The sequence below is a fragment of the Sturnira hondurensis genome, unplaced genomic scaffold, assembly GCF_014824575.4.
Source record: "Sturnira hondurensis isolate 20B ecotype Veracruz unplaced genomic scaffold, ASM1482457v3 Scaffold0016587, whole genome shotgun sequence".
Classification (NCBI taxonomy): Eukaryota; Metazoa; Chordata; class Mammalia; order Chiroptera; family Phyllostomidae; genus Sturnira; species Sturnira hondurensis.
The window spans coordinates 668,488-694,970 of record NW_028089218.1 but is presented as its reverse complement, the minus strand read 5'-3'; the positions used below and the strand labels follow the sequence as shown (position 1 = coordinate 694,970).

Below are 26,483 nucleotides of genomic sequence, written 5' to 3'. Positions count from 1 at the left end.
AAATACACTAGAACAGGGTGTCAAACTCATTTTCACCAGGGGCTACATCAGCCTCACAGTTGCCTTCAAAGGGCCAAATGTAATTTCAACTCCTTAACTGTTAAGGAGTAGTTACATTTATACTACTACTACTACTACTACTACTACTACTACTAGTTACAGTCCTAAAATTACTTCGGCCCTTTGAAGGGACCCGAGAGGCTGACATGGCCCCTGGTGAAAATGAGTTTGACACCCCTGCACTAGAAGATAAAATGTAAACTAAGGTGGAGAGGTGCAAAAAGTGCAGGGGTAGGTCTGGCTGGGAAGGGTCTTACATGGTACGCTAAGAACTTTATATTTGACTTTTAAGGACCAACAAGGTAGAGAGGGAAAGGGGCACAAGTCTGAAGTACACACCTGGTTTTTAGCTTAAATGACCAGGCAGGTGTTGGGGCTGGGATAGGGGTAGCCACAGTCTAATCCTGTAGCTACTGGCGGCAGCCAAGTCAAGGATTGGCAAGTCCTGGATACCAAGACCCATGGTTTGGTGCTCTAAGAGTTCTCCAAATGCCTCACCTGAAGGGTCTGAGAAAGCTTTACAAAATCTCTCTGGACTTGTTCACTGACATCAAGTTCTGTCTGCAACCTCTGAGCTTTGTTCTTCTCTTCAAACATTAGTTGTTCAATAGTGACCTAAAAAATACAAGTTTTGAATGAAGACTGTCAAAAAGTCATGGGTCAGAATTGTCTAGGTTCCCAAAGTGAAGTAAAAAACGACTGAAGTGCTACACACATATTGCACGCGCACACACAGTCACCCCTCACCCCAGTAGCCTAGTGACCATGGTTCGTCATCAAAAAGCAGCCTCTCAGATCAGTAGCTACTACAGCAATAGGGACAGAAACTCTGGGGACTTCCTCTGACAACCACAACACTCAAGCATATGAAAATTCTCAGCAAAGATACACTAGTCTATCTCCACTTCAGCAGGACCACGTGGCAGTGTCTCTATAAACAAAGGACTATCAAATACCACATGCAGTTTTTTTTTTATACTTAAAGGTCTGACCACACAGATAATGTTTCTAGGAAAACTTCCCCGCAATTAGCTCCATCGCTTTTATTCTAATGGGAATAATGAAAAGTTAGGCAGTCTATACGGTTCAATGAGAATTTGACAAGTGAAATGGAATTGCACTTCTGAAGCAGTGTGTCTAGTTATGGGCAGGGCCACATCTGCTCCATGGCCCCCTCGCACAGTGCCTAAAGAGCCGCGAGGCCTATGACACAGGCCCAGAGCTGGCAGTGTGCAGATCTCACCCAGCTCTAATGAGATCAGTTCATCTCATTTTCTTTCTGCAAGCAGAGTCCTGACAACTTTCAAAGGTGCATTTAAAGTAGCAATATATTTTTTTAAATAGGCAAGACGTGATCCTACATTCTTAGCACTGCTTTTTATTTAAATTACCAACAAAAATACCACCTTAGCAGTAGTTTCTTTTTTTAACTGTTCTTCCAAAGTGATTTTCATTTCCTGAAGGCTCTCAAGCTGTTGAGACTTCTCTCTCAATGTGGACTCCAACTGTGAAAGTAAGAAGAATGCTGAGACTCGCTGCAGGTGACGGCACACTGCCTAGAGGAACCTGAGGCCTGGAGAATGGTGCCTGAGTTCTCAGCTTTGCTTGTGTTGTTCTTCTCACCCTCTGGTCTCTGTGAATCTTCTATTTATTCTTCAACACTCATTTCTTTCACTAAACATTTATTAGGCACCTACTATGTTCTAAGGCCTGGCAATGGAGAAATCAGGAAAGACTGACATGTAAATAAATAATTCTGACACACAACTTCTGGCCAAGATGGAGGCATAGGTGGAAACACTGTGCCTCCTCACACAAACAAAATTAAGAACAAAGATTCAGGAACAAGAACCAGAACAGACAGATACTTGAACTGTACAGAAGTACGACAACCATTCAACCAGACCAGTAAGAGGGGTAGAGTTGGTGGCCAGAGGAGAGGGAGGAGAGGGGTCGAGGCAGAAAAAGGTAGTGGCTGCCTACCCAGGAGTTCAGGTGGCGCAGGGTTATCAGACCCTGGGCGCCGAGAGGAAACAAGCAGAGCCCACAAGGCGGCTGACTTGACAGCAGTCCCACATTCGCGTTCAGATAAACTAGGCAAAAATGGGCAGTGAGACAGACCGTGCAACCCAGGGCCCCAGCTACAGGAAATAAAGCCTAAAAGCACTGATTGGAAAAATTTTCAGGGGTTGAGGTGCCAGGAGAGGCTCCTGGCCTCACAGGAGAGTCTGTTGGGGAGATCCACAGGGTCCTAGAACGCATACAAGCCCACCCACACGGGAACCAGCATCTGAAGGGCCCAATTTGCTTGTGGGAAGTGGCAGAAGGGACTGAAATCCAAGAGAGAGTGAAACAAGCACCACTGGAAGTTCCCTCTGTCCCCGCCCCCACACACACTGTCACACAATGGGGGTTGCCCAGCTCTGGTGAACACCTAAGGCTCCGCCCCTCATTCGTAACAGGCACAACCTGACCCAAAAATTATGACTCAAACAAAAGAACAAATCAAATCCCCAGAGTCAATACATCTAAGCAACCAAGAGATGGCCAACCTATCAGATGCACAGTTCAAAACACTGGTGATCAGGATGCTCACAGAACTGGTTGATTTTGATCACAAATTAGATGAGAAAATGAAGGCTACACTAAGTGAAATGAAGGAAAATGCAGAGGGAACCAATAGTGATGGAAAGAAAACTGGGACTCAAATCAATGGAGTGGACCAGAAGGAAGAAAGAAACAACCAGAGAGAATGAAGAAACAAGAATTCAAAAAAATGAACAGAGGCTTAGGAACCCCCCAGGACATCTTTAAACGTTCCAATATCCGAATTATAGGGGTACCAGAAGGGGAAGAGGAAGAGCAAGTGGAAAACTTATTTGAACAAATAATAAAGGAGAACTTCCCCAGTCTGGCAAAGGAAATAGACTTCCAGGAAATCCAGGAAGCTCAGAGAGTTCCAAAGAAGTTGGACCTAAGGAGGAACACACCAAGGCACATCATAATTACATTAGCCAAGATTAAAATGAAAGAATTCTAGAAGCAGCAAGAGATAAGGGGACAGTCACCTACAAAGGAGTTCCCATCAGGCTGCCAGCTGATTTCTCAAAAGAGACCTTGCATACAAGAAGGGGCTGGAAAGAAGTATTCCAAGTCATGAAATCCAAAGACCTATAGCCAAGATTGCTCTATCCAGCAAAGCTTTCATTTAGAAAGGAAGGGCAGATAAAGCGCTTCTCAGATAAGGCCAAGTTCAAGGAGTTGATCATCACCAAGCCCTTACTATATGAAATGTTAAAGGGACTTATCTAAGAAAAAGAAGATAAAAAATATGAACAGTGAAAAGACAGCAAACTCAGAGTTATTAACAACCACACCTAAAACAAAAGCAAACTAAGCAAACAGCTAGAACAGGAACAGAACTACAGAAATGGACATCACATGGAGGGTTAGCAAAAGTGGAGTGGGAGGAGGAGAAGGGGGGAGAAGGTACAGAGAATAAATAGCATAGTTGGTAGGTAGAAAAGAGACAGGGGGAGGGGAAGAGTAGTGTGGGAAATGTAGAAGCTAAAGAACTTATGACACATGGACATGAACCAAAGGGGGAATGTGGGTGGGAGGGGGTGTGCAGGCTGGGGGGGAGTGAAGGGGGGAAATGGGACAAATGTAATGGCACAATCAATAAAATATATTATTTTTTAAAAATCCTGACACGTGAACATGGATGAAGAAACATTTAATTCTGCCAGAAAAGTTGGGGGAAGGGCTTCCTTGAAGAGATGACATTTGACCCTTAAAAGATGAAAAATTTTACAGGAGAAAGAAGAGGGATGGTATGGAGAAGGTGGTGGAGAGAAATACTCCAAAAAGAGGGAAAAGATGACATGAATAAAAAAGTGTCCAAGAACTGTAGTGAGTTTTTGCTGAGCTACAAGTACAGAGCACTGGGGTCTTAGAGGCTGAGGCTGGTGAGGCTAAGGAATAAGGACTCGATCCTGGATATAAAGAGAACCACTGGAAAGTTTTTTGGTTTTTATTTTAAGATTTTTATTTATCTTTAGAGGGGAAGGGAAGGAGAGAGGGAGAGAAATATCAATGTATGGTTGCCTCTCATGAGTCCCCTGCTGGGAACTGGCCTGCAACCCAGACATGTGCCCTGACTGGGAATCAAACCTAGATTGTTTGGTTTGCAGTCCCACGCTCAATCCACTGAGCTACACCAGCCAGGTGCTGGAGAGTTTTAAACCAGTTTTAAACCAGTTTTAAAGACCACCATGGTTTATTATGAAGATAGATTGGAATAGGATAAACTTTGGAGGCAGCGAAAGAAGTCAGGCTGTTACAATAAGCCAGGTGAGAAATGAAGTCAGAACCCAAACAGCACTAGGAGTGGAAAGGATGGGACACAATTAGAGTTCTGGTAAGTTCTGCCAATGCAACCAGAGCAGCACAGCGGAGGCAGAAGCCAGACTGCATGGGTGAGGGGCGATGGGAGGTCAGGCAGTGGATATTACTCTTTCATTAACTTTGGCTATAAAAAGAAGAAGACTGGTTAACTTGAGAAGTATAAGCCAAAGAGAAACTTTTCTCCTCTTAAGAGGAAACACATGTAATGGAAAGACTGATCACAAGGTAGAGGAGGTTCAAGGCCCATGACGGGTGTGTGTGTGTGTGGAGGGGGTGGGGACTGAGAGGATATCTGCAAAAGATGTGAGGATGCAGCCAAAGCACAAGTGCAGTGGTAGAAGACTGGTCAAAACCAGGTCATCTTCTCGGACGTAACAAGAGAGAGAAGGCTGGGAAGAAAAGTAAGAGAACAAATAACTGAGGGACCAAGAAGCTGAAGGTGACCCCACCGATGACGGGTACAAGACCACCATCTCTGAGTGAGGGGGTGAGGTGAGTGTGACTGTCTGACACAGCCACTGTGAGGGAGAGGGGAGAGAGGAGAGAGAATGAAGGCCAAAGGAAAGGCTGATTAACACCTGAGGCTCAACTGATGGCCAGTGTGCAGCGTGACTCATTCCAGGGGCATCAGCAGCTGGGGTAGGGGCAGAGCAGGTGCACGTCGGGATCGTTTCGGAGTTGGGCGGTATCGAGTGAGGGCAGCAGAAAGATGAGAAGTCATGGGACCCACAGGTGTATTGATGGGAGATTAGTTGAAGCAAACCACAAAAGATAGAGCTTAGAAGTGAAGAAAGCAAAGCCATAAAGAAGGCACTAACGCAGAAAGAAAAGGAAAAGTTCAGGGAACTGAGGGTCTGAATGAGGTACCCACAGACAGCTGGGCTCATGGGATTTAAGTACTGACAGGATGATAAACTAGGATCAGGGAACGGGGCTGCAGTGAGATGTCAGAGGTGAGGCTTGGTGCGGCCAAGAGTATGTGAAGGAAGGGGTGGGGGGAAGCAAAGGTCACTGAGTAAATGAACACTGAGGCCAGAGAGCTGAGTGGGGTTGTATTGAGGACTATAAGCCAGCTAGAAAACATCACCTTCTAATGTGTAAAAGACTTTGTACATCTTTCTACTGTAGGTTTAAGTAAGTATCATGTTACAACCATGCCTTGCCTGTCTTCCCACTATGTTGGAAACCCCAGGCTGCAGCCACATCTCAATCTTCCCTGTACCTCTCTAGTCAACATGTGGCCTGACTCAGAGCAGAGTGGCAATAATGGTGTCCATTATTATCATCCCTTTTTCCACTGTATTTTTCCCACTAGACTTAAGTCCCTTGAAGGCAGGGATATGTCATAATATCCTACATTTTATTCCTTGGGTCTAGCACAGTGGGATTCAATTAATTATACGGTGCTGATGGGATTAATTTGAAACTCATGAAACTCACCTGTCCTTTTTCTACTTTTATTCTTTCTAATTCAACTTTTAAGCTAGAAATGGAAGCTAGAAGGGGAAAAAAAGGCAGAAGTGTTAGCATTTATTATTGTGAATTTAAATCGTTTTCTTACCATTCCCCCTTTCCTACCATAAGTTCAATCTCATATAAAGAAAGAAGTTAAATATATATACTGAACATGGGGGAAAAAAACCAACACCCTTTTCTCAAAATTACCAGCAATCAATCACCGTAATAACCAAGCTCAGGGAAGGGGAAAGTCCACACAAATACTATTATCATAAACTCCTACATTTTTCAGATATCCACATCTATCTCGGTGGAGATATTCCCCACGGGAGTCTTTTAACCCATCAAAGTTCTGCAAAGAAATCCCACCTATATAGTCACATTCCCCAGTGGTCTCAGTTCAAGTGTAGTCTTTCCCATCTTTTAGTAATTGCCAGAGAGAGGCCATTAGTGCCCTTAAAAAGACTGAGTTTGGGGGTTTCTTCCCTCCCAATTACTGGATATATCAGAACATATGGGAAAATGGACTGAAAAGTGTAGTCTTTCCTACACTTTTCTGTTTTCCACATTCTATGACCATGTATTACTTCTTATAATCAGAAAAAAAGTTTTATTTAGTGCCTCCAATTCTAAACTACATTACTTTTATCTTCACCTATTTCTTCCTTGCAGTTTTCTATTTCTAATTGCAGAGTTTCTTCAAGGTTCTCTTTTAAACACTGTTCCGCCTGAATCTGCTCTTTTAGGAAAAGTATTTCCGCCTTCAGTTTTTCTTCCATGTGGTCTGCTGCTGTCCGCACATTAACGATATTCTCACGGTATTTTAATACCAACTCTCGGAGTTCCTGGATTCAAGAAACAAATGATTATTCAGTTTGTGGGGGGGGGGTGAAAGAAAAAAGAGACTAAAGACTTTCTGCAACCAGGATTTCAGATGAATACTGTTTTGTTTTGTTTTTTAAATTCTCACACGGGGACATTTTTTATTGCCTTTAGAAAGAAAGGAAGGGAGAGAGAGAAAAACATCTATCTGTTGCCTCCCCCACACACCCCAACCAGGGATGGAACCTGCAACCTTTCAGTTTACAGGACAATACTCCAATCAACTGAGCCACACCAGCCAAGGCTCAGATATTGTTTTAAATGGTTAAAAAATAAAGACTTCCATTTCCATCCCACTTGGGGCTTCAAGGGGCAGGTATCATGCATGTTGTGTTAACATTCAGCGTATTATAGAAATAAGACATTTCCAGCCAAAAAAGTGTGTACTGTGAACTACTTATTTTTCCCTCAAAATTGTTTCATAAGCAGAAAAATAAAAATGTTAAGTGACTTACAATATGGCATACACCATGAATAGCTTAGAAGCTTCTACTATTATTAATTGCTTAAATTTGAGGAGAATTAGTGTATAAGGACCAAAGAAACAAACTCATAAGCAAATGTGAACTCTAATAAGATAAAAATTATTTACTTTTTCATTCAACCACTTGTTGAACATCTACCACAAGCAAAGTACTATGTTAGGCTAGAGGCAAATATGACAAAGAATGGCTTTCTAATGCGATCAACTGTTTGCTGTAATAAATTCAATTTAAATCTTATTTTCCCCCAATTTTTCTGAAAGACTATTTATTTATTTTTAAAGAGAGGGAAAGGGAGGGAGAGGGAGAGGAACACTGATGTAAAAGAGAAACACTGATCAGTTCTCTCTCAAACCTGGCCTGACCGGGGATACAGCCTGCAACCCAGGCATGTGCCCTAACCAGGAATCGAACCGGCAGCCCTTCACTTTGGGAAATGACACCCAAAGAGCTACATTAAGTCAGGGCTTCCCTAAATTTTAATTGTCTACTTTTAAGGCCTCCCAATTATATATCATAAAACAACTCTAAAGCAAAAAACTGTGATTCTTAGATGACTAGCAAATGTATATAAAGAACAGCAGGAAAAATGTAAAAGCTGTAACAAGTATTTCGAAGTATTTACTGCTCAAGTAGGTCTAAGAATCAAGGCTTACAGGCAAGACTGATTATATCATTCTAGGCTTCTTGGATTTTTTTTAAATTTAGAAATAAACAGTTTCTAGAGAATATGGAAGAGAGGATTTTTCCTGCCAAAGAGAAAATTTTAACAGAGGTGTTAAGCAGTATGCAAAAACAGACAGGTCCCCAGAACTTCCCCCTCGATAGGATCAGTAGCCAATTCAGAAAGGAGAGAGCTCTCTCAGGAGAGGACCAGTGCCTAAGCTGAGATGGGGAGAAGGGGTGAGAGAGAAAGCAAGGAGCTAACAACTCCTTGGTAGGCAGCCAGTGGAGCCCCTGTGAATGAGTAAAACAAAAACCAAAAATAACAGTGATGTTAAAGTGTACATACAGGAAAAAAGAACAAGGTCCAGACTGTAGAGGGTACAGAGGTAATAAGCTTAGGGAAAACTGTTACTTACAAAACTATACATTTATGTAATGTTTGATTTTTAAGTAATGTTTAACAATTATAATTTTTTAACAAGAACAAAAGGATTTTATGAATAACATTTTTCTATTTTGTTTTGAAAATTGCTCTAAGAAATCTCACCTCTGCCTATACTGTCTGTAGTGTTTACATGGGTTTAGCCTGAGATGATATTTTTTAAAACGTTAAACAACATTAAAATGTATCATACTAAAGGTTGGAGAAAGTTAGAGGGTAGTTATGAACATCTCCAGGAAACCTGGCTTTGCGACCCAGACTCACCCAACCGCAGAAGAATGGAAGTGACTAAAAGTGTTGAAAAATCACTGGAAGTTAGAGAAAGGTGACTGCGGTATATACCCTTTTAAGTGCTAAACAGAAAAACAAACATTACAAGAATCCAGCTTGGTGATCTCTTCAAACATTTAATTTCTGGTGCATTCTCCATCTGGTCTTGCAAGAATAACTTACAGACCTTTAATTTGGCAAAGATTCTTAGATATAACACTGATGGCTCTAGGAACAGGAGGAAAAAATAGGGAGCTTGGACTTAATCAAAATTAGAAATTTTTGCCCTGGCCAGCATGGCTCAGTTGGAGCGTTGTCCCATATACCGAAAAGGGTCACAGGCTTGATCCCTGATCAGGGCACATATCCAGGTTGCAGGTTCAATCCCCAGTCAGGGCGTGTTACAGAAAGCAACCAACTGATATTTCTTTCTCCCTCTTCTTCCCCTCCCCCGCTTTCCTCACTCTCTGAAAAGCAATGGGGAAAAAAATGTCCTCAGGTAAGGATTAAAAAAAATTTTTAACTTTTGTGCCTCAAAGGACACTGTCAAGTGAAAAAGACAATCCACAGAATGGGAGGAAATATCTGCAAATAGTAATTTACCTGATAAGGTACTTAACATGGAGAATATATAAAGAACTCTTATAACTCAATAAATATTTTTAAATAAGCAAAGGATATGAATAGGTATTTCTCCAAGGAAGATATACAAAGGGCCAATAAATACATGAAAAGATGCTCAATCAGACATTAGGAAAATGCAAAACAAAACCACAATGATACCACTTCACACTCACTAGGATGGCTATAATCAAAAAGTAAGACAAGTGGGCCCTGGCTGGCGTAGCTCAGTGGATTGCGCGCGGGCCTGTGAAACAGACGATCACGGTTCGATTCCCAGTCAGGGCACATGCCTGGGTTGCAGGCTGGTTCCTTGCAGGCTAACTACCAGCAGGGGATGCACAAAAGGCAACCATACATTGATGTTTCTCTCCCTCTCTCCTTCCCCTCTAAAGATAAATAAATAAATAAAATCTTTAAAACAAAAAAGTAAGACAAGTGTTGGTAAGGATGTGAAGAAATCTTCAAATAACTAAACACTGAGTTTTTATATGACCTAGCAATCCTACTCCTAGGTTTATTCCTCAAAAAAAATGAAATACATGTCTTCATGAAAGTCCACATGTGAATGTTTCAGCAACATTATTCATGACAGTCCCAAAATGGAAGCAACCCAAATATCCATCAACAGACGAACGGTAACAAAATATTCATCCATAAAAAGAAATGAAGGACTGATACATGCTACAACATGAATAAGCCTTGAAAATAGTATGCTATGTGATAAAAGCCAATCACAATAAGACTACAAATTGTATGATTCCATTCATGTGTCCAGCACACGGCCACCTACAGACACGAAGTAGATTAGCAATTGCTTAAGCCTGTGGGGTAAAGGAATAAAGGGTAACAAGTATCTTTTTGAGGTGATGAAAATGTTCTAAATTGACTGCGGTGATGGCCACATATCTGACAGTACACTAAAAACCACGGAACTATACATTTTAAATGAGTGAATTACTTGGTATGTTAATTGTATCTCAATAAAGGCTGTTCAAAAAAAAAGAATGTATAGCCATTTCAGAAAATGCACTTGTTTGCACTTTTGATCATGTCGAAAATAAGTTACCTCTATAGTGTCTGGGAGAATGAAGTCTTCTGCTTGCTGTAATGACACATGCAAGCTATGCTTTCCCTGAAGACTGTCATTATCTTTTTGTAACCTCACCAGCTCTTCTGAAACCTGTTCCCGTGACTGCATCAGCACTGCCTAAAATAGAAACAGATACTAATCACAGCCAGAAAGTTAAATCCTATCTGCTGATTGCTGCACCAGAGAAACACAAAGCCAAACCAGATGAGGGCTGAGGATGGAGGGTACAGAAAACTCTGTAAGACTTGCAACTAGTAGCTCAGAGGTTTTTTGACTTGCAGCCTTTACATGTATTGTCGGACAGCAATGAATCAAGTTATCTGAGCTTCTCCTGCTTCTATCAAAAGCCTGAAAGTAATGAATTTCTTCCCCTATATCCCTGAACTATAGAAGAAACAGTATCTCTAGGTAGATGAAGGTGTCTGACATAATAAGACTTACAACAAATAGAGCACACGCTCCCAGACAACTCCCAATTCCTGACATAATGCATTCAACAGGAAGCAGGGAGAAACAAAAAGCAGCGTTTTCATTCTTCATTATGTGTACCTATTTCAACCTCAGGATTACTGTCAATAGCCTAAGAACCCCCAAAGTTAGATATCATCAAAAGGGAATGTATTTAGGAAATGTAAGACGCTTGAGAAGCTCATTCTTAAATTGGGACAAGCTCCTACTTCTGCTTGCTGATGTATAAAACAATTTTCAGTATTTCACATGAATTTATGTCAACATAAAAGTTAGTCTAATTAATCTGAATATAAAATAAAATTCTACAAAAGTATTTAACTTCCACTGTTTTACATATCCATAAATTTAGATTACTCATCCAATACTTACTTAGTAGCTACTACTCTCTTGCTAGGGGTTTTGATGCCCATGGAGAATAAAAGACCCTACAGAAACTCACGGAACAGTGGAGGGAAAGATAAATAAACCAAAAATTACCAACTGTTCTACAAGTGCTATGACAGAGTGAGTAGACCAGTGGTAAAAGGACACAGGGTACCCAACTAGGGGAGAACATTTCCCAGAGAAGGTGATCACTGGGTCCTGAAGGACAAATCGGCTGCCGGCCAGCAGGCAGGGTCATGCATAAACTTTGGTTAATTCTACCAGCTCTTATAAATCTTTAAATGACAATCAGTTGTGCTTTATGCTCACTTTCAACCCATTTACAACAAAATATTGGCATCCCACTACCTTTCAGATATGAAAGAAGGGAAAGGATAATATGTATGTATTTGCTTGTAAAGACAAAAAACAGAAAGGTAAAAAATAAATTTAAATGATCATGGATGGGAGGTGGATGGTAACAGGGTGAAAGAAATAGGGAATGGAAGTGAAACTTCTGATTATACATTTTTTGTCTGGATTTATGAACCATATTGCATATTCAAAAAATTAATTAAAAAATAAAAAATCCAAAAATGTAATACAAAGAAGAAACAAATGGAGCTAACCAGGTTATCAAATCGATAGCACAAGCACAAAGAGAAAACTCAAGTTAACTCACAGTACCCAGACCAAAAACCCTCACCAGGGGTACACTCTAGGGGCAAAAAGAAGTACAAAGAAATGTTGAACTTCACATGGTCAGTTTGCTGTGGTAGGAATTGATGAAATTATTTTGTCTCCACCTTAACCAGTGATCAAATTTAACATTGCCGATAATGGAACCACCCATGAGATGTATCTTGATGTTATAAATTTCCCATTGAATAATTTCATCTATAAAGTATTTTTACCAAAATGTCTAATCTGAATCTAATTATGCAGAAATAATCAGACAAATGTATTCTATATGGCCATTGCTCTGGACTCTTAAAAGACATTAATGTCATACAAGCAAAATTTTTAAAAAAGTGGGCGACTGTTCTAAATTATAGGAGACTAAAGTGACTTAACAACAAAAATACAATACATGATGCCTGATTGGTTCCTCAATTGAAAAAATTGAAACTATCACTAAAAAACAATCCAAAACTTTTGGGGATTATGTTACACTGAACAACACAGGTTTGAACTGCACAGATCCACTTACATGCAGATTTTTTCAATAAATACATAGAGTACTGTAAGTGTATCTTCTCTTCCTTATGATCTTCTTAATAACATTTTCTTCTAACTTAAGAATAGAGTATATAATACATATAACATACAAAATATAAGTTAATCAACTGTGTATGTTACTGGTAAGGCTTTCAGTTAACACTAAGCTATCAGCAGTTATGTTTTGGGAGAGTTGAAAGTTGTATGTGGATTTTCAACGATGCTGGGGTCAGCATCCCTAATCCCTACACCATGGTGCAAGGGTCAACTGTAATGATAGTATAATACTTATGCAGAACAATATTTCTTGTTCTTAGGAAACACATACTGAAATATTTAGGAGTATATGATGTCTACAACTTAATTCCAAATTGTTCTGAAAAATATACAGGGTGGGGGCAAAAGTAGGTTTACAGGTATGAGTACACGAAACAGAACTTATTCTTGTATTATTATTTATTGTTATATTACTTTCCATAAGAACCTGCTTTCACCTCACCCTGTATATACATTTATATGAAAGAGAATGAGAAAATGCAAGTATGAAAAAATGTGGCAACATATTAACAACTGCTAAATCTAAACAATTTATGAGTGTTCATTCCTTAAACCTCTCTATAAGTTTGAAATTTTTCAAAATAAAAAATTAGGGGAAAATATTAAGATCCCAACACTATCATAGCTACTATTCTCCAAAGTAGCAAAAGGAAATTAAGTTTCTCAGTATGTTGATTACTAGAGGGAAAGGGGGTCGGGGGGAGGTAAAAGAGGATATATGGGGTTAAATAATGATGAAAGAAGACTTGATTTAGACTAGTAAACACACAATACAATACACAGATGAGGTATTATAGAACTGTACACCTGAAATCTTTACAATGTTATTAGCCAATGTCACCCCAATAAAGTCAATAAAAAAGGAACAAAAAGAAGTTGAGTTTTTCTTTCTCAATATAAAAAATTTCAAAGGTAATTTCAAGAAAATGTAAGGTACTCATCCTTAATTTAAGTTAATTCTTCAATGTCACCTACAACACATTCATTTTTAGAAAAATCAACTTTGTAAAATGTTGGCAAAAGCAATGGGTTTAAAAAAAGATGGTTAAGAAAAAGATGAGAAGGGGCAGAAGAATGTAAGGGTAGCACTGAATCTTTGTCAGCATTTAACACAGTGGTTTTCAGATCAACGATTTTTATTTTATATTGTCTAATTAATGAAAAATCATGAAATCCTCTATGGTCAATGATTAGGATGAGATGCTTCCCCACAGACCAAGGCTAGTATTTAGGAATCAGCCCAAAGGGTCTCTCAGATACTCACCAATGCCAACCGAAAACAAACCACTACCATACAACCCAAGGCTTTTTTTTGGTCATCCCTGAAGGAGTTGTATATGAAGCAACTCCGTAGGATCATCCCAGCAGAGCCAACTATGCTATAACTTACAAAGGGCCACCAGATGCAAGGTCTCAACTTTGAGAAAAAAGGAAGAATAAGGCAACTGTAGTCAAACTACTGAGGAGGCCCAAATCTGGGCAACTGTTTTGCAAAGGTTCCAGCCAGCTCTTCTTCAAGAAGCTCTCTACCCGCACCCGTCTCAAAATTAATGGCCTTCTCTAAGTTCCCCAGTACCACCACAGCAGTATGGTGCATTTTCATCATAACTCATGTGCAATTATGAGGCTATTTTAAGCAAATTTGCTCTCCAGGAAAAGCATGACTGCTTATAAGGTGTGATTGCTAGGGCTTTGAGAGATTTCAATTTTTAGTATTTAGAACTGAAAATTAAACGGTGGTCCATAGTTTATTCTCTTTAGGTTTCCCAAGTCAGAAAAATAAATATGTGGAAAATTAGAATATTGAGGATTTAAAAAAAGAAATAATGTCTTTACATAATAATGTCTACATACTCTTCTTGTCCATTACTGATGTTCTATAGGCACTGGAGAACATAACAATAACCACTTTGGCCTAGCAGATAAACTCATATCAAAGAAAATTTCAAGATAAAACAAAAGTCAATATTTAACATAGTTAATGTTTCTTTAAATGTTAACTTACCATCTGTTCCTGAACATCCCTCTTTGCTTGGGAAAAGCCCTGTTGTAACTCTTCAAGTAAAATCTCAGATGCCTGGGCTCTTAGAACAAGTGCAGAGATCTTAAAAAAAATGCATACGCAAAAAGTAACAGTTAGGAAACTAGTTATTCTGAAACTAACCCTTCCATCTATGTTTTATTAATTCATTATAACCCACTCATCACTCATTCAACAGATGTGTATGCATCTGCTGTATACAAAGCCTCAGGCTTTCAGATGACACAAGGCCGTACCAAAGTCCCCAGAAAAGCATGCTGCCATACAGGAGCAAACAGCAGTATATGGATCTCTAGAGACAGATATTAACCCATGTGACCTAGTTATGAATATTAACCTTACAGGAGCTAAAAAATTTTAAAAAGTTAAAACTCTGTCCACAAAAAAACACCGTTTAAAGGATAAATTAATCTTTTATGAATAGCTGAAATATTCTAAGATGGTTAACTAACAGCAATAAACAAATGATTACATCACTGAATGCCAAACTCCCTTGAATTAATATTCCTCAGCAAGGATTTATGTGAAAGTTCATGACTCATGTGAATTATAAAATAAATCAAAATAAACTTGTTCAGGAACTTAAAAATTATTGTCAGAATTCTGCTTCCACTTTCCGCCAAGGTAGAGACATAGGTAGATATACTGTGCCTCTTCCCACAACCAAAAGAAGGACAACAACAAATTTAAAAACAATAAATCACCAGAACTGACAGAAAATCAAACTGTATGAAAGTCCAACAACCAAGGAGTTAAAGAAGGAACATTCATCCAGACCGGGAGGAGGGGAGGAGCTGGGCAGCTGGCCTGAGAGTACTCTCCACAAGGCGGTGGCTAGCGGACCCAGCAAGGCAGCCGATTGTGGACTGGGTGTCCCACATTCACATACAGATAAACCAGAAGGAACAATGGGGGAGCGAAACAGACCACACGACCCAGGGTTTCAGCACAAGGAAATAAAGACTAAAAGCCTCTGACTAAAAAACACCTGTGGGGATTGAGGCGGCAGCAGGAGAAACCCCCATCTCCACAGGAGAGTTCACCGGAGAGACCCACAGTGTCCCAAAACATACACAAGCCCACCCACACGGGAAATAGCACCAGAAGAGCCCAATTTAATTGTGGGTAACGGGGGAAGTGACTGAAATCCAGCAGAGAGCAGAGCAACCAGCATTGTTCCCTCTTGGACCCCTCCCACACATAGAGCATCACAACACAGCAATGTGGGTTGCCCTGTCCTGATGAATACCTAAGGCTCCGCCCCTTACTATGTAATAGGCACAGCAAGACAAAAAAAAGGCCCAAATGAAAGAACAGATCAAAGCTCAAAAAAATACAACTAAGCGACAAAGAGATAGCCAACCTATCAGATGCACAGTTCAAAACACTGGTAATCAGGATGCTCACAGAATTGTTTGAATTTGGTCACAAATTAGATGAAAAAATGAAGGCTATGATAAGTGAAATAAAGGAAAATGTACAGGGAAGCAACACTGACAAGAAGGAAACTGGGACTCAAATCAACAGTTTGGAGAAGAAATAAACATTCAATCAGAACAGAATGAAGAAACAAGAATTTTAAAAAATGAGGAGAGGCTTAGGAACATCCAGGACATCTTTAAATGTTCCAACATTCGAATCATAGCAGTACCAGAAGAAGAAGAAGAGCAAGAAATTGAAAACTTATTTGAAAAAATAATAAAGGAGAACTTCCCCAATCTGGCAAAGGAAATAGACTTCCAGGAAATCCAGGAAGCTCAGAGAGTCCCAAAGAAGTTGAACCCAAGGAGGAACACACCAAGGCACATCGTAATTACATTATCCAAGATTAAAATGAACGAGAGAATCTTAAAAGCAGCAAGACAAAAGGAGATAGTAACCTACAAAGGAGTGCCCATCAGACTGTCAGCTGATTTCTCAAAAGAGACCTTACAGGCAAGAAGAGGCTAGAAGGAAGTATTTCAAGTCATGAAAGGCAACAACCTACATCCCCGATTACTTTATCCAGCAAAACTTTCATTTAGAATGGAAGGGCAGATAAAGTGCTTCTCATATAAGGCCAAGTTAAAGGAGTTGATCACCACCAAGCCCTTATTATATGAAATGTTAAAGGGACTTATCTAAGAAAAACAAGATAAAAAACATACAGTAAAATGACAGCAAACTCACAAGTATTTCCAACCACACCTAAAACAAAAACAAAAACAAAAACTAAGCAAACAACTAGAACAGGAACAGATCCACAGAAATGGAGACCACATGAAGGGTTACCAGTGGGAGGGGGAGAGAGGGAGAAAAGGTACAGAGAATAAGTAGCATAGATGGTGGGTAGAAAATAGACAGGTGGGAGGGCAAGAATAGTAGGGGAAATATAGAATCTAAAGAACTTGAGACACATGGACATAAACTAAAGGGGGAAGAATGGTGAGGGAGGGGGTGTGCAGGGCAGAGGGGGGAAAAGTGGGGGGAATGGGACAACTGTAATAGCATAATCAATAAAATATATTACCAAAAAAAAAAGAATTCTGCTTCTAGTAGTAGTGATTCGGATAACATGTACCAACTTTTCTATTGAGAATTAGGAAAATGAGACCAAAATATTAAAGACATCTACGTGAAGACACTGGAGAACAAAGCAAAAAGAATGACAGGGCCCGGGGCCAGAATGAGGACACTTGGAGTGATGAGTGCAGCATCTGGAATAGCTCTTCTCTAGAAGAGTGCGCCAATTCCCAAAGAAACAGATGTGAGACTGAGAGGCTGAGCGAAGTGAGAGCCATAAGATATGGTGGTAAACGTTAGGAATCCAGGATACACTACGCAAAGGGACTCCTGGTAAAAACTCTGCATTTATTATTTTTATCCTGACCCAAGGAAATGTTTTGTTGATTCTTAAAGGGGAGGGGGAGTGACAGAAACATAGATGTGAAAAAGCAGCATTGATCAGTTGCTTTCTGCACGCACCCCAACCTGGGACCAATCTCATGACCTAGGCATGTGCTCTGACCAGGGATTGAACCTGCAACCCTTTGGTATATGGGACAGGTTCCAGTCAAATGAGCCACCCTGCCAGGACAAACTCTGTGCTTTAGATTGTGTCCTCAAAGGGCCACTTCTAAAGGTAACAAAGGAATTTACAATAATACAACCTTCACAAGTTCCTCTAATCGCAATTTCTATAACTGAATTAAGGTGATCCAGGACTGCCAGTACCACTAGTTGCCTGCATCTTACAAGGAAAACGCCTTTATAATATTTCAACAATTTTCACATACAATGTCTGGCATTCAAATAAAAATGCACAAGAAAATGATATGATAAAAACAGAAGGAAATGATGAAAAACAGATAATAGAGATCTACAGTGAATCCAGATATATGAACTATTTGAGGCAGACTTTCAAATATATTTGATCAGTGCTGGCTGGTGTGGCTCAGGAGATTGAGCCTGTGAACCAAAGGACCACTGGTTCAATTCCCAGATAGGGCACATGCCTGGGCTGCAGGCCAGGTCCCCAGTAGGGGGCACATGAGAGGCAACCACACACTGCTGTTTCTCTCTTTCTCCCTCCTTTCCTCTCTAAAAACAAATAAATAAAATCTTTAAAGAAGTATAAAATGAAATATATTTGATCTGTTAGGAGATTTAAAAGAAAATTTTCAGAGAACTCAAAACAATGAAAAACTAACAAATAGATATAATAAACAAACAAAAAAAAATTCAATGGGTTTCAACAGATTAGACCCAATTAAAGAGAAAATGAGTGAACTAGAACACAGATCTGAAGGAAATTAAGATAAAAAATAGAAAATACAATATAAAGGTTAAAAGAGTCATAAAGATGCAATGTGAAGGCCGAACACATGTAAATATTTAAATAATAATAACCAATGAAATTTCACATTCTGGAAATAAACCTATGCAAAAATTCTGTGACTTGCTCTGGCTGGTGCAACTCAGTGGATTGCGTGCGGACCTATGAACCAAAGGGTCACTGGTTCAATTCCCAGTCAGGGCACAAGCCTGGGTTGTGGACCAGGTCTCAAGTAAGGGGCACACAAGATACAACCACACACTGATGTTTCTCTCCTTATCTCCTTCTATTCCCCCTCTCTAAAAATAAATAAATAAATAAAATATTTTTAAAAAACACTGTGACTTCACTCAGAGATATACTCAAGAGAAATTAATCCACATGTCCAACAAGCCATATAATATCTAGTTAGAAAATGTATTATTCACTCACAATAGCCCAAACCCAGAAACAAGTCAAGTATCCCTCAACTGCAGACGAGATAAAGAAATCATGATATAATATACATCAAATACAATATACAAAGCATTAAAATGTACCTACTAATGCATAGGAAAACACGGATGAATCTCATAGATAAAATGATCATATAGACCAGAAGTGAGACTTCCAATCAAGATGGTGGGGTAGGTATACATGGGCTTGCCTTCTCCCACTACCATATCAAAATTATGACTAAACTACAGCATGACCATCATGGAGAACCACTTACAGATTAGATAAACCGAAACTCTATAACTAAGGATATACAGGAAAAAACATTTCAAGACTGGTAGGAGGAGTGGAGGCACTCCACGCCCATGATTGAGAAACGGGGGAAATCCTGGCTGCAGAGGCCTCCCTCTTTGATGAGAGAGGGGTCCCAGCCTGGCACTGGGCTCCCCATACCAGGATTCCAAGTCTGGAATACAAATCCCCAAAACTTCCTATTGTGGAAAGCAGCAGGGACTGTGGCTAAGAGAAAGGGCTTCCGGAGTACCAGATGTTCCTCTTAAAGGGCTTGCGCTCAGGTTTACTCCCTGACAGACTCAGTCTTTCTGAGATCCAGTGCTGGGGCAGCTCCTTGAAAAGTGCCAGGGAAATACAGAGAGGAACTCAATGGTCTGGCTTTAGGGTGAGTGCCAGAAAGGGTGTTCTCACAGCCATTTTGTTCCTTTTTTGAGCACTTCCACCCCCAACACAGCCTGCTGGTCTTGAGTCTCCATAAACCTGGCTAACACTGTTAGCCTCACCCTGGTGATTCCCTGAGACCTCGCTCCATACAACTTGAGTCCCACCCAAGCTGCTTCCAGAGGTTTTCCCATACAAATGGCCTGTCTTAGCGTGTGCTGCAGACATTACTAAAATCTTTCAAAGGTTCACAAATCCCAAACAAGCAGCTGCTGGCTTTAGCATGCCCCATACCTCCTGCTAAGTGACTCCTAGCTGGGCACTAGTGGCAGCCAGCCATAGTTCCTAGCTTAGCATCTCCCAAGCATCTCCAAGCCCACCACAAGTGGTAACTGTCACAGATCACTTTGTAGCCCACACTAGGTAACCCTGGGCTAGACACAAGCAACAGCTGATATTGCTTTTGCACCAGAGCCCCTCCCATGAGGCCTGAGAAGAAACACACCCCACGGCCAGCTTCAGATCCTACCAGAGCACCATCCAGCCATCTCCACAAATGACACATTCACTCAAATGTGTCATTTGAGAGGGGGAATAGAAGGACCTGGCACACACCAGAACCCTGTTAAAGCAAATCCTGCTCCACAGGGTCAGACCCTGAACAATAGCTCCCCTGCCATAGTCGTGGCCAGTCCTCACAGTCTGAGGGTCATCTCTCCCATGGACATGGCACAGCAATCAAGGCTCAACTAGACCAGGAGGGCACATCCAACCCATATGAGACATATGTGGAGCTACCAACTCAGGTGACCAGGGGGACTGTGCCACTGAGCCCCACAGGACGCCTACTACGTAAGGCCACTCAACCAAGACCAGGAAGCACAGCAGATCTACCTAGTACACAGAAACAAACACAGGGAGGCCACAAAAATGAAGAGACAAAGAACATGTCCCAAATGAAACAAGAGAACAAAATTCCAGAAAAAGAATTAAACAAAATTGAGACAAACAATCTACTAGATGCAGAGTTCAAAGCCCTGGTTACAATGATCCTCAATGAATTTACAGGAAGAGTAGATGAACTCACTGAAAACTTCAACAAAAAACATAGGAAACAAAAATGGAGACAGAATACAAAAAAGAACGAGTCAGAAATTAAAAATGCGATAACTACAATGAAGAATACATTAGAGGAAATCAACAGTAAATTGGGTGAAGGAGAGGATCAAATCAGTGATTTGGAAAACATGGTAATGGAAAACAACCAAATGAAACAGCAAAAAGAAAAAAGATCCAAAAAAAGAAGATAGTTTAAAGGGCCTCTGGGCACAAAATCAAATGTACCAACATTCACATCACAGGGGTACCAGAATGAGACGAAAGAGCAAGGAATTAAAAACCTATTTGAAAAAATAATGACAGAACACTTACCTAACCTGGTGAAGAAAACAGACATACAAATCAGGAGGTGCAGAGTCCCCCAAAAGATGACCCAATGAAGCCCACCCCAAGACACATCATAATTAAAATGGCAAAGGTTAAAGACAAAGAGAGAATCCTAAAATCAGCAAGAGAAAGCAGTTATTTACTTAGAGGTTTCTTAAGACTGTCAGCTGAGCCCTGGCCAGGTAGCTTAGTTGGTTAGAACATCGTCCTGATCCACCAAGGTTGTGGGTTTGATCCCAGTCAGGGCACATACAAGAATGAATCAATGAATACATAAGTAAGAAAATCAACAAATCAATATGTTTGTCTTGTCTGTCTCTCTCCACCTCCTCCCTCACTACCCTTTTAAAAAAAAGACTGTCAGCTGACCTTTCAAAAGAAACTTTGCAGGCCAGAAGGGACTGGCAGGAAATATTCAAAGGGATGAAAGCAAGGACACAAAATCAAGATTACTCTACCCATCAAGGCTACAATTTAGAATCAAAGGACACATAAAGAACTTCCCAGACTAGAAAAACTAAAGGAGTTTATCACAACCAAACAGTATTACAAGAAATGTTAAAAAGACTTCTTTAAGAAAAGCAGGAAGAAAAAAGATAAAAAATATGAATGACAAAATTGCAATAACTGCATAACTACATACCTATCCATAATTACTTTAAATGTAAGTGGATTAAATACTACAATCAAAAGGCACAGGGTGGCTGAATGGATAAGAAAATAAGACCAATACATATGCTGCCTACAAGAGACCCACTTCAGATCGAAAGACACACACAGACTGAAAGTTAAGGGATGGAAAAATATTTTATGCAAATGGAAACAAAACAATAAAAAGATGAGGTAGCAATACTTCTATCAGACAAAAAAAAAAGACTTTAAAAACAAAGGCTATAAGAAGAGACCAAGAAGAACCCAGCAATTCCACTTCAGGCCATTTAGCAAAGAAATCCAAAACACTAATTCAAAAAAAAACACATGCATTTCTTTGTACATTGCAGCATTATTTTTTTTAATTTTTAAAATATTTATTTATTTATTTTTAGAGAGAGAGGAAGGGAGGGAGAAAGAGAGAGACGGAAACATCAATGTGTTATTGCCTCTCATGCGCCCCCTACTGGGGACCTGGCCCACAACCCAGGCATGTGCCCTGACTGGGAATTGAATCAGCAACCCTTTGGTTTGCAGGCCAGCACTCAATCCATTGAGTCACACCAGCCAGGGCCAGTATTATTATGACAACTAAGATATGGAAGCAACCTAAGCGTCCATCAATTAGCCAATGAAGAAAGATATAGTACCTACATAAAATGGAATACTACGTTTTTATTACATAAAAAAATAATAAAATCTTGCCATTTGCAACAGCATGGATGGACCTAGAAGACTACTGTGCTAAGTGGAACAAGTCAGACAGAGAAAGGCAAATATAAAATGATTTCATTTATATGTGGAAACTACCAAACAAAATACACGAATTAATAAGAAAGAAACAAACTCACAGATATAGAGGACATCAGATGGTTACCAAATGGGAGAGAGGCAGGGGGATGGTGAAAAAGGAGGGGATTAAGATGCCCAAAGTGCCAGTTATAAAAACAGTAACAGGTATATAAAGCACAGCATAGGAAACATAGTCAACTGTAATGTAATAACTATGTATGGTGTCATATGGGTACTATGCAGGGTGATCACTTTGTAAATTAATTATCTAATTACAATGTTGTACACCTGAAACTACTGTATGTCAACTGCAACTGAAGAATAAAAAAGTATTTAAAAAAAATAGACCACTTGCAAAAAAGTCCACAAACTATGATTCTATTTATATGACGTTCAAGAACAACATAATGCTATTAAAAGTCAAAATAGTGGCTACCTCTATGCACATGCAGGTAGGATATTTATTTATTAGGAAAGAGCATGAGTGTTTCCGAAATGTGCATATCTTGATCCAGGTAATGATCACCCTGGTAATAGTTTTCACATGTTAAAATTCATCTAGTTATATAGTTAAGGTTTATGCACTTTAATGTATGGATATCTCAAGCAAAAGGTTTTTGAGGAGATATAATGGCTAAAGGTATTCTAGTTATGACATAAGACATCAACTCAGAGATTCTAGAAACCATGAAACCCAAACAGAAAAATATGAAGAAAAATACACCTCAGTAAAACTGCCAAAAACAAGTAAAAAAAAAGTCTTTAAAATATGGGGAGCCCTGGCTGGTGTGGCTCAGTGGACTGAGCACGAGCCTGTGAATCAAAGGGTCACTGGTTGCATTGAGCTTGAACACTCCTCCAAAGAAACAATTCAGATAATTCAAAAGCCTTTCAGGGATGATGCAGTGAGTACAGCACAAATAAAAGTGTGGCACAGATGTTTCAAAGATGGTTGAGAATCTGTTGACAGTGACCCACATTCCGGAAGGCCTGCAACAAGCACAACACCTGAGAATGTTGAATGTGTATGGGCTGCAATGAACAAAGATCAGCAACTGACAGTGTGAGAACTAGAAGCTGATCTGGGGATTCCAAAAAGTACTACGTCCAAGATTTTGATGCAGGATCTTGGCATGAAACATGTCATGACAAAATTTGGTCCATGGCTTCTGCTACCAGAGCAGAAGAAACATTGTGCTGCAGTTTCTAATGACTTCATTCAAACTGCTACCAATAGACCATATTTCCTCTAGAAAGTCATAACCAGAGATGAATTTTGGGTCTATGTCTATGATCTGGAAATGAAGGCCCAATATGGAAGTTACCTGGTTCACCTGAAGAAGGCGTGGCCAAGTACAGCAAGATCAAAACCATTTTCATTTTGTTTTTTGATTGGGAAGGTGTTGTCCATCTCAAGTATGCCTCTCCAGGCCGTACAATTAAACTGATAAGAACAGATACTATTTGATCTTAGCCAAAAGGCTGAGAAGCAATGCAGGCCATATAATTAATGAGTAATACCTCAATGTTCATCATCAGTTGAGAGATGCAATATGATGAAAATGATCGCAGCTATGGGCAACTGGATAGGCAGCTTCATCACCATAATGTGCCCACTCATGCATCACGTCTTGTGCAGAGTTTTTTGGTGACACATCAAATCACCCAGGTGACTCAGCCCCACTATAGCCCAGATTTAGCACCCTGTGACTTCTGGCTTTTCCCAAAACTGAAATCACCTTTGAAAGGGAAGAGATTTCAGACACACGATGAGATTCAGGAAAATACAATGGGGCAGCTGATGGCTATTCCAACAAAGGATTTTGCAGTGTTTTGAACACACTGGGAAGAGACACTGGGAGAACTATGTGAAGTCCCAAGGTCCCTACTTTGAAGGGGACTGAGGCGTCACTGTCCTGTGTACAATGTTTCTTGTATCTCCTTCAATAAACGTCTCTATGTTTCATATTACAAGGCTGGATACTTTCTGAACAGACCTCGTAAACCATCTCAAGCACTACACTCACCCTGAGCTCTATATACATGGACAGATACAGAGCAGCATCACAAACACTTTTTAAAATGAACTGACATTAGAACTACCACTCACAGAAGGCAAGCCAGAACTTGGGAACTGAACCTAATCAGATAAACAGACCCCAAAATTTTACAGTAAAATACTCATAATTAAAGCTAAAAAGCAGCTGACATGGAACGAATCAGGAAAATGTGATCAATTCTCAAGAGGAAAGAAAATCAACAAATGCTAACCTTATGATGGTCTCGGTTGGAATTATCAAAAACTTTTGAAGTAGTTATTGTAACTATGCTGCATGAGGTAAAGTTAAATACTTCTGAAATGAATGAAAACATAGTTCTCAGCAGGAAAATAAAAACTATACAATAGAACAAAATAAAGATTTTACTATAAATTACAGTATAGAATTTGGCACAAAAATAGACAAATAGACCGATCTAATGGAACAGAGTTCTGAGAATAACAACATACATACTCATATATTCACTTGATAGATGACAAAGATGGCTTTGCAGAAGAGCACAGAGAAAGTGACGTTTTCACTAAATTGCATAGGAACTGGATATCAATACAAAAACAATACATAAAAGTTTACCCTTATCTATAGAAGATACACAAAAGTCCTATCTAGATAGATTTTATATATAAAAATGAGTGGATATAGCAGTAAATTTTCTACAAAGTATATAAAAATATGCTCTTAATTCCAATGTAAGAAACCATTATTTTAAAAACTGGGTCAAACCCTGGCCGATGTGGCTCAGTGGACTGAGTGCTAGCCTAGAAGCCAAAAGGTCACCGATTCAATTACCAATCAGGGCACATGTGGGAGGCAACCAATCCATATATCTCTCACACATCGATGTTTCTCTCCATCTCTTTCTCCCTCCCTTCCCCTCTCTCTAAAAATAAATACGTAAATCTTTTTATAAAAACCAAGCCAACAGTCACTAATCATAAGGAAAAGATCAGTAAGTTTAACTACATTAAACTTAAGAGCCACTGTTCATCAAAAAGCCACCATTAAAATAATGAAAACAAGATACTGGACAAAAGACATCCGCAACACAAATCACTAAAAGGCACCAATAAGACTGTGTGTGTGTGTGTGTGTGTGAGAAACTCTAAACAAATCAGAAAAACAAAAGAACTGGGAATTGGTTTTTTAAACACAACACAAAAAGAAAAAATGAGCATAGGACTTGAGAAGGAATCTCACGCACACACTAAATGATATCCCAATAGCCAATTAACATGAAAGATGCTGAATAACCTCAATGGTCATCAGAGAAATGCAAACTAAGCCACAGTGAAATACCATTATACATCCACCAGAAGGGCTATAATTAAAATAACAAAATGAAGTTTGTAAAAAATGTGGACTCACAGAAATTCTTCTCATATATTGCTGGTGGGAATAAAAATGCAGACAACCACATTATAAAATTTGTGGCATTAATATCTACTAAAGTTGACACACATTTTGAACATGTTGCCCCAGACATTTCACTCCTGGGCTTATACGTACCAGATACATGTGCAACAAGCCCTATACAGAATTCAAAGTAGCATTATTCATAATATCCCAGAACTGGAAACAACCCAAATGCTCACTGTGATATATAAATTGTGATATATCCATACAATGGTAAAACTATGCAATAAAGAAAATGAACATACTGCTATATGCACATCGAGTAAAAAATCTCACATGCTGAATGGAGAAAAACAGGCACAAAAGGATACAAACTACATGATTTATTCGTTAAAATTTAAAAAATAACAGACAAAACTAATCTAATGGTATTAGAAGTTAGGACAATGGTTACCTCTGGGGAAGGAGTGGTAAGTGGAGGGGCAAATGAAGGTTTCTGGGGTACTGACTAATGTTCTATTACTTGATCTTAACATCTGTGGTCACACAGATGTGAGTTCTGGTATGTCTGGATTTCTACTATGAATGCTATACTTCTTAAAAAGTCACAAAGAATATAATCAGTAACTTTCTTGTCAGCAAGCAAATGTGTTGTACATCGGAAAAAGCAAATAAAAATCAAAGGGGAAAGGAAAATTGGCCTCCCTAATATTCATTAACCAGTAA

The 26,483-nt window shown here is 39.5% G+C and overlaps 1 protein-coding gene and 1 pseudogene across 1 annotated transcript in view; both read right to left on the bottom strand.

The window, feature by feature from the left end:
• Nucleotides 1-26,483, bottom strand: part of RABEP1 (rabaptin, RAB GTPase binding effector protein 1) — a 106,665-nt gene that overhangs the window by 3,051 nt on the left and 77,131 nt on the right. Inside the window, exons 12-17 of the mRNA XM_037066262.1 lie at nt 14,496-14,594; nt 10,358-10,498; nt 6,581-6,770; nt 5,908-5,963; nt 1,467-1,565; nt 559-675 (exon numbers count right to left, since the gene is read on the bottom strand). Of these exons, the coding sequence (XP_036922157.1) occupies nt 559-675; nt 1,467-1,565; nt 5,908-5,963; nt 6,581-6,770; nt 10,358-10,498; nt 14,496-14,594 (702 nt within the window). The remainder of the gene's footprint in view (nt 1-558; nt 676-1,466; nt 1,566-5,907; nt 5,964-6,580; nt 6,771-10,357; nt 10,499-14,495; nt 14,595-26,483) is intronic.
• LOC119001101 (uncharacterized) lies at nt 23,624-23,838 on the bottom strand (annotated as a pseudogene).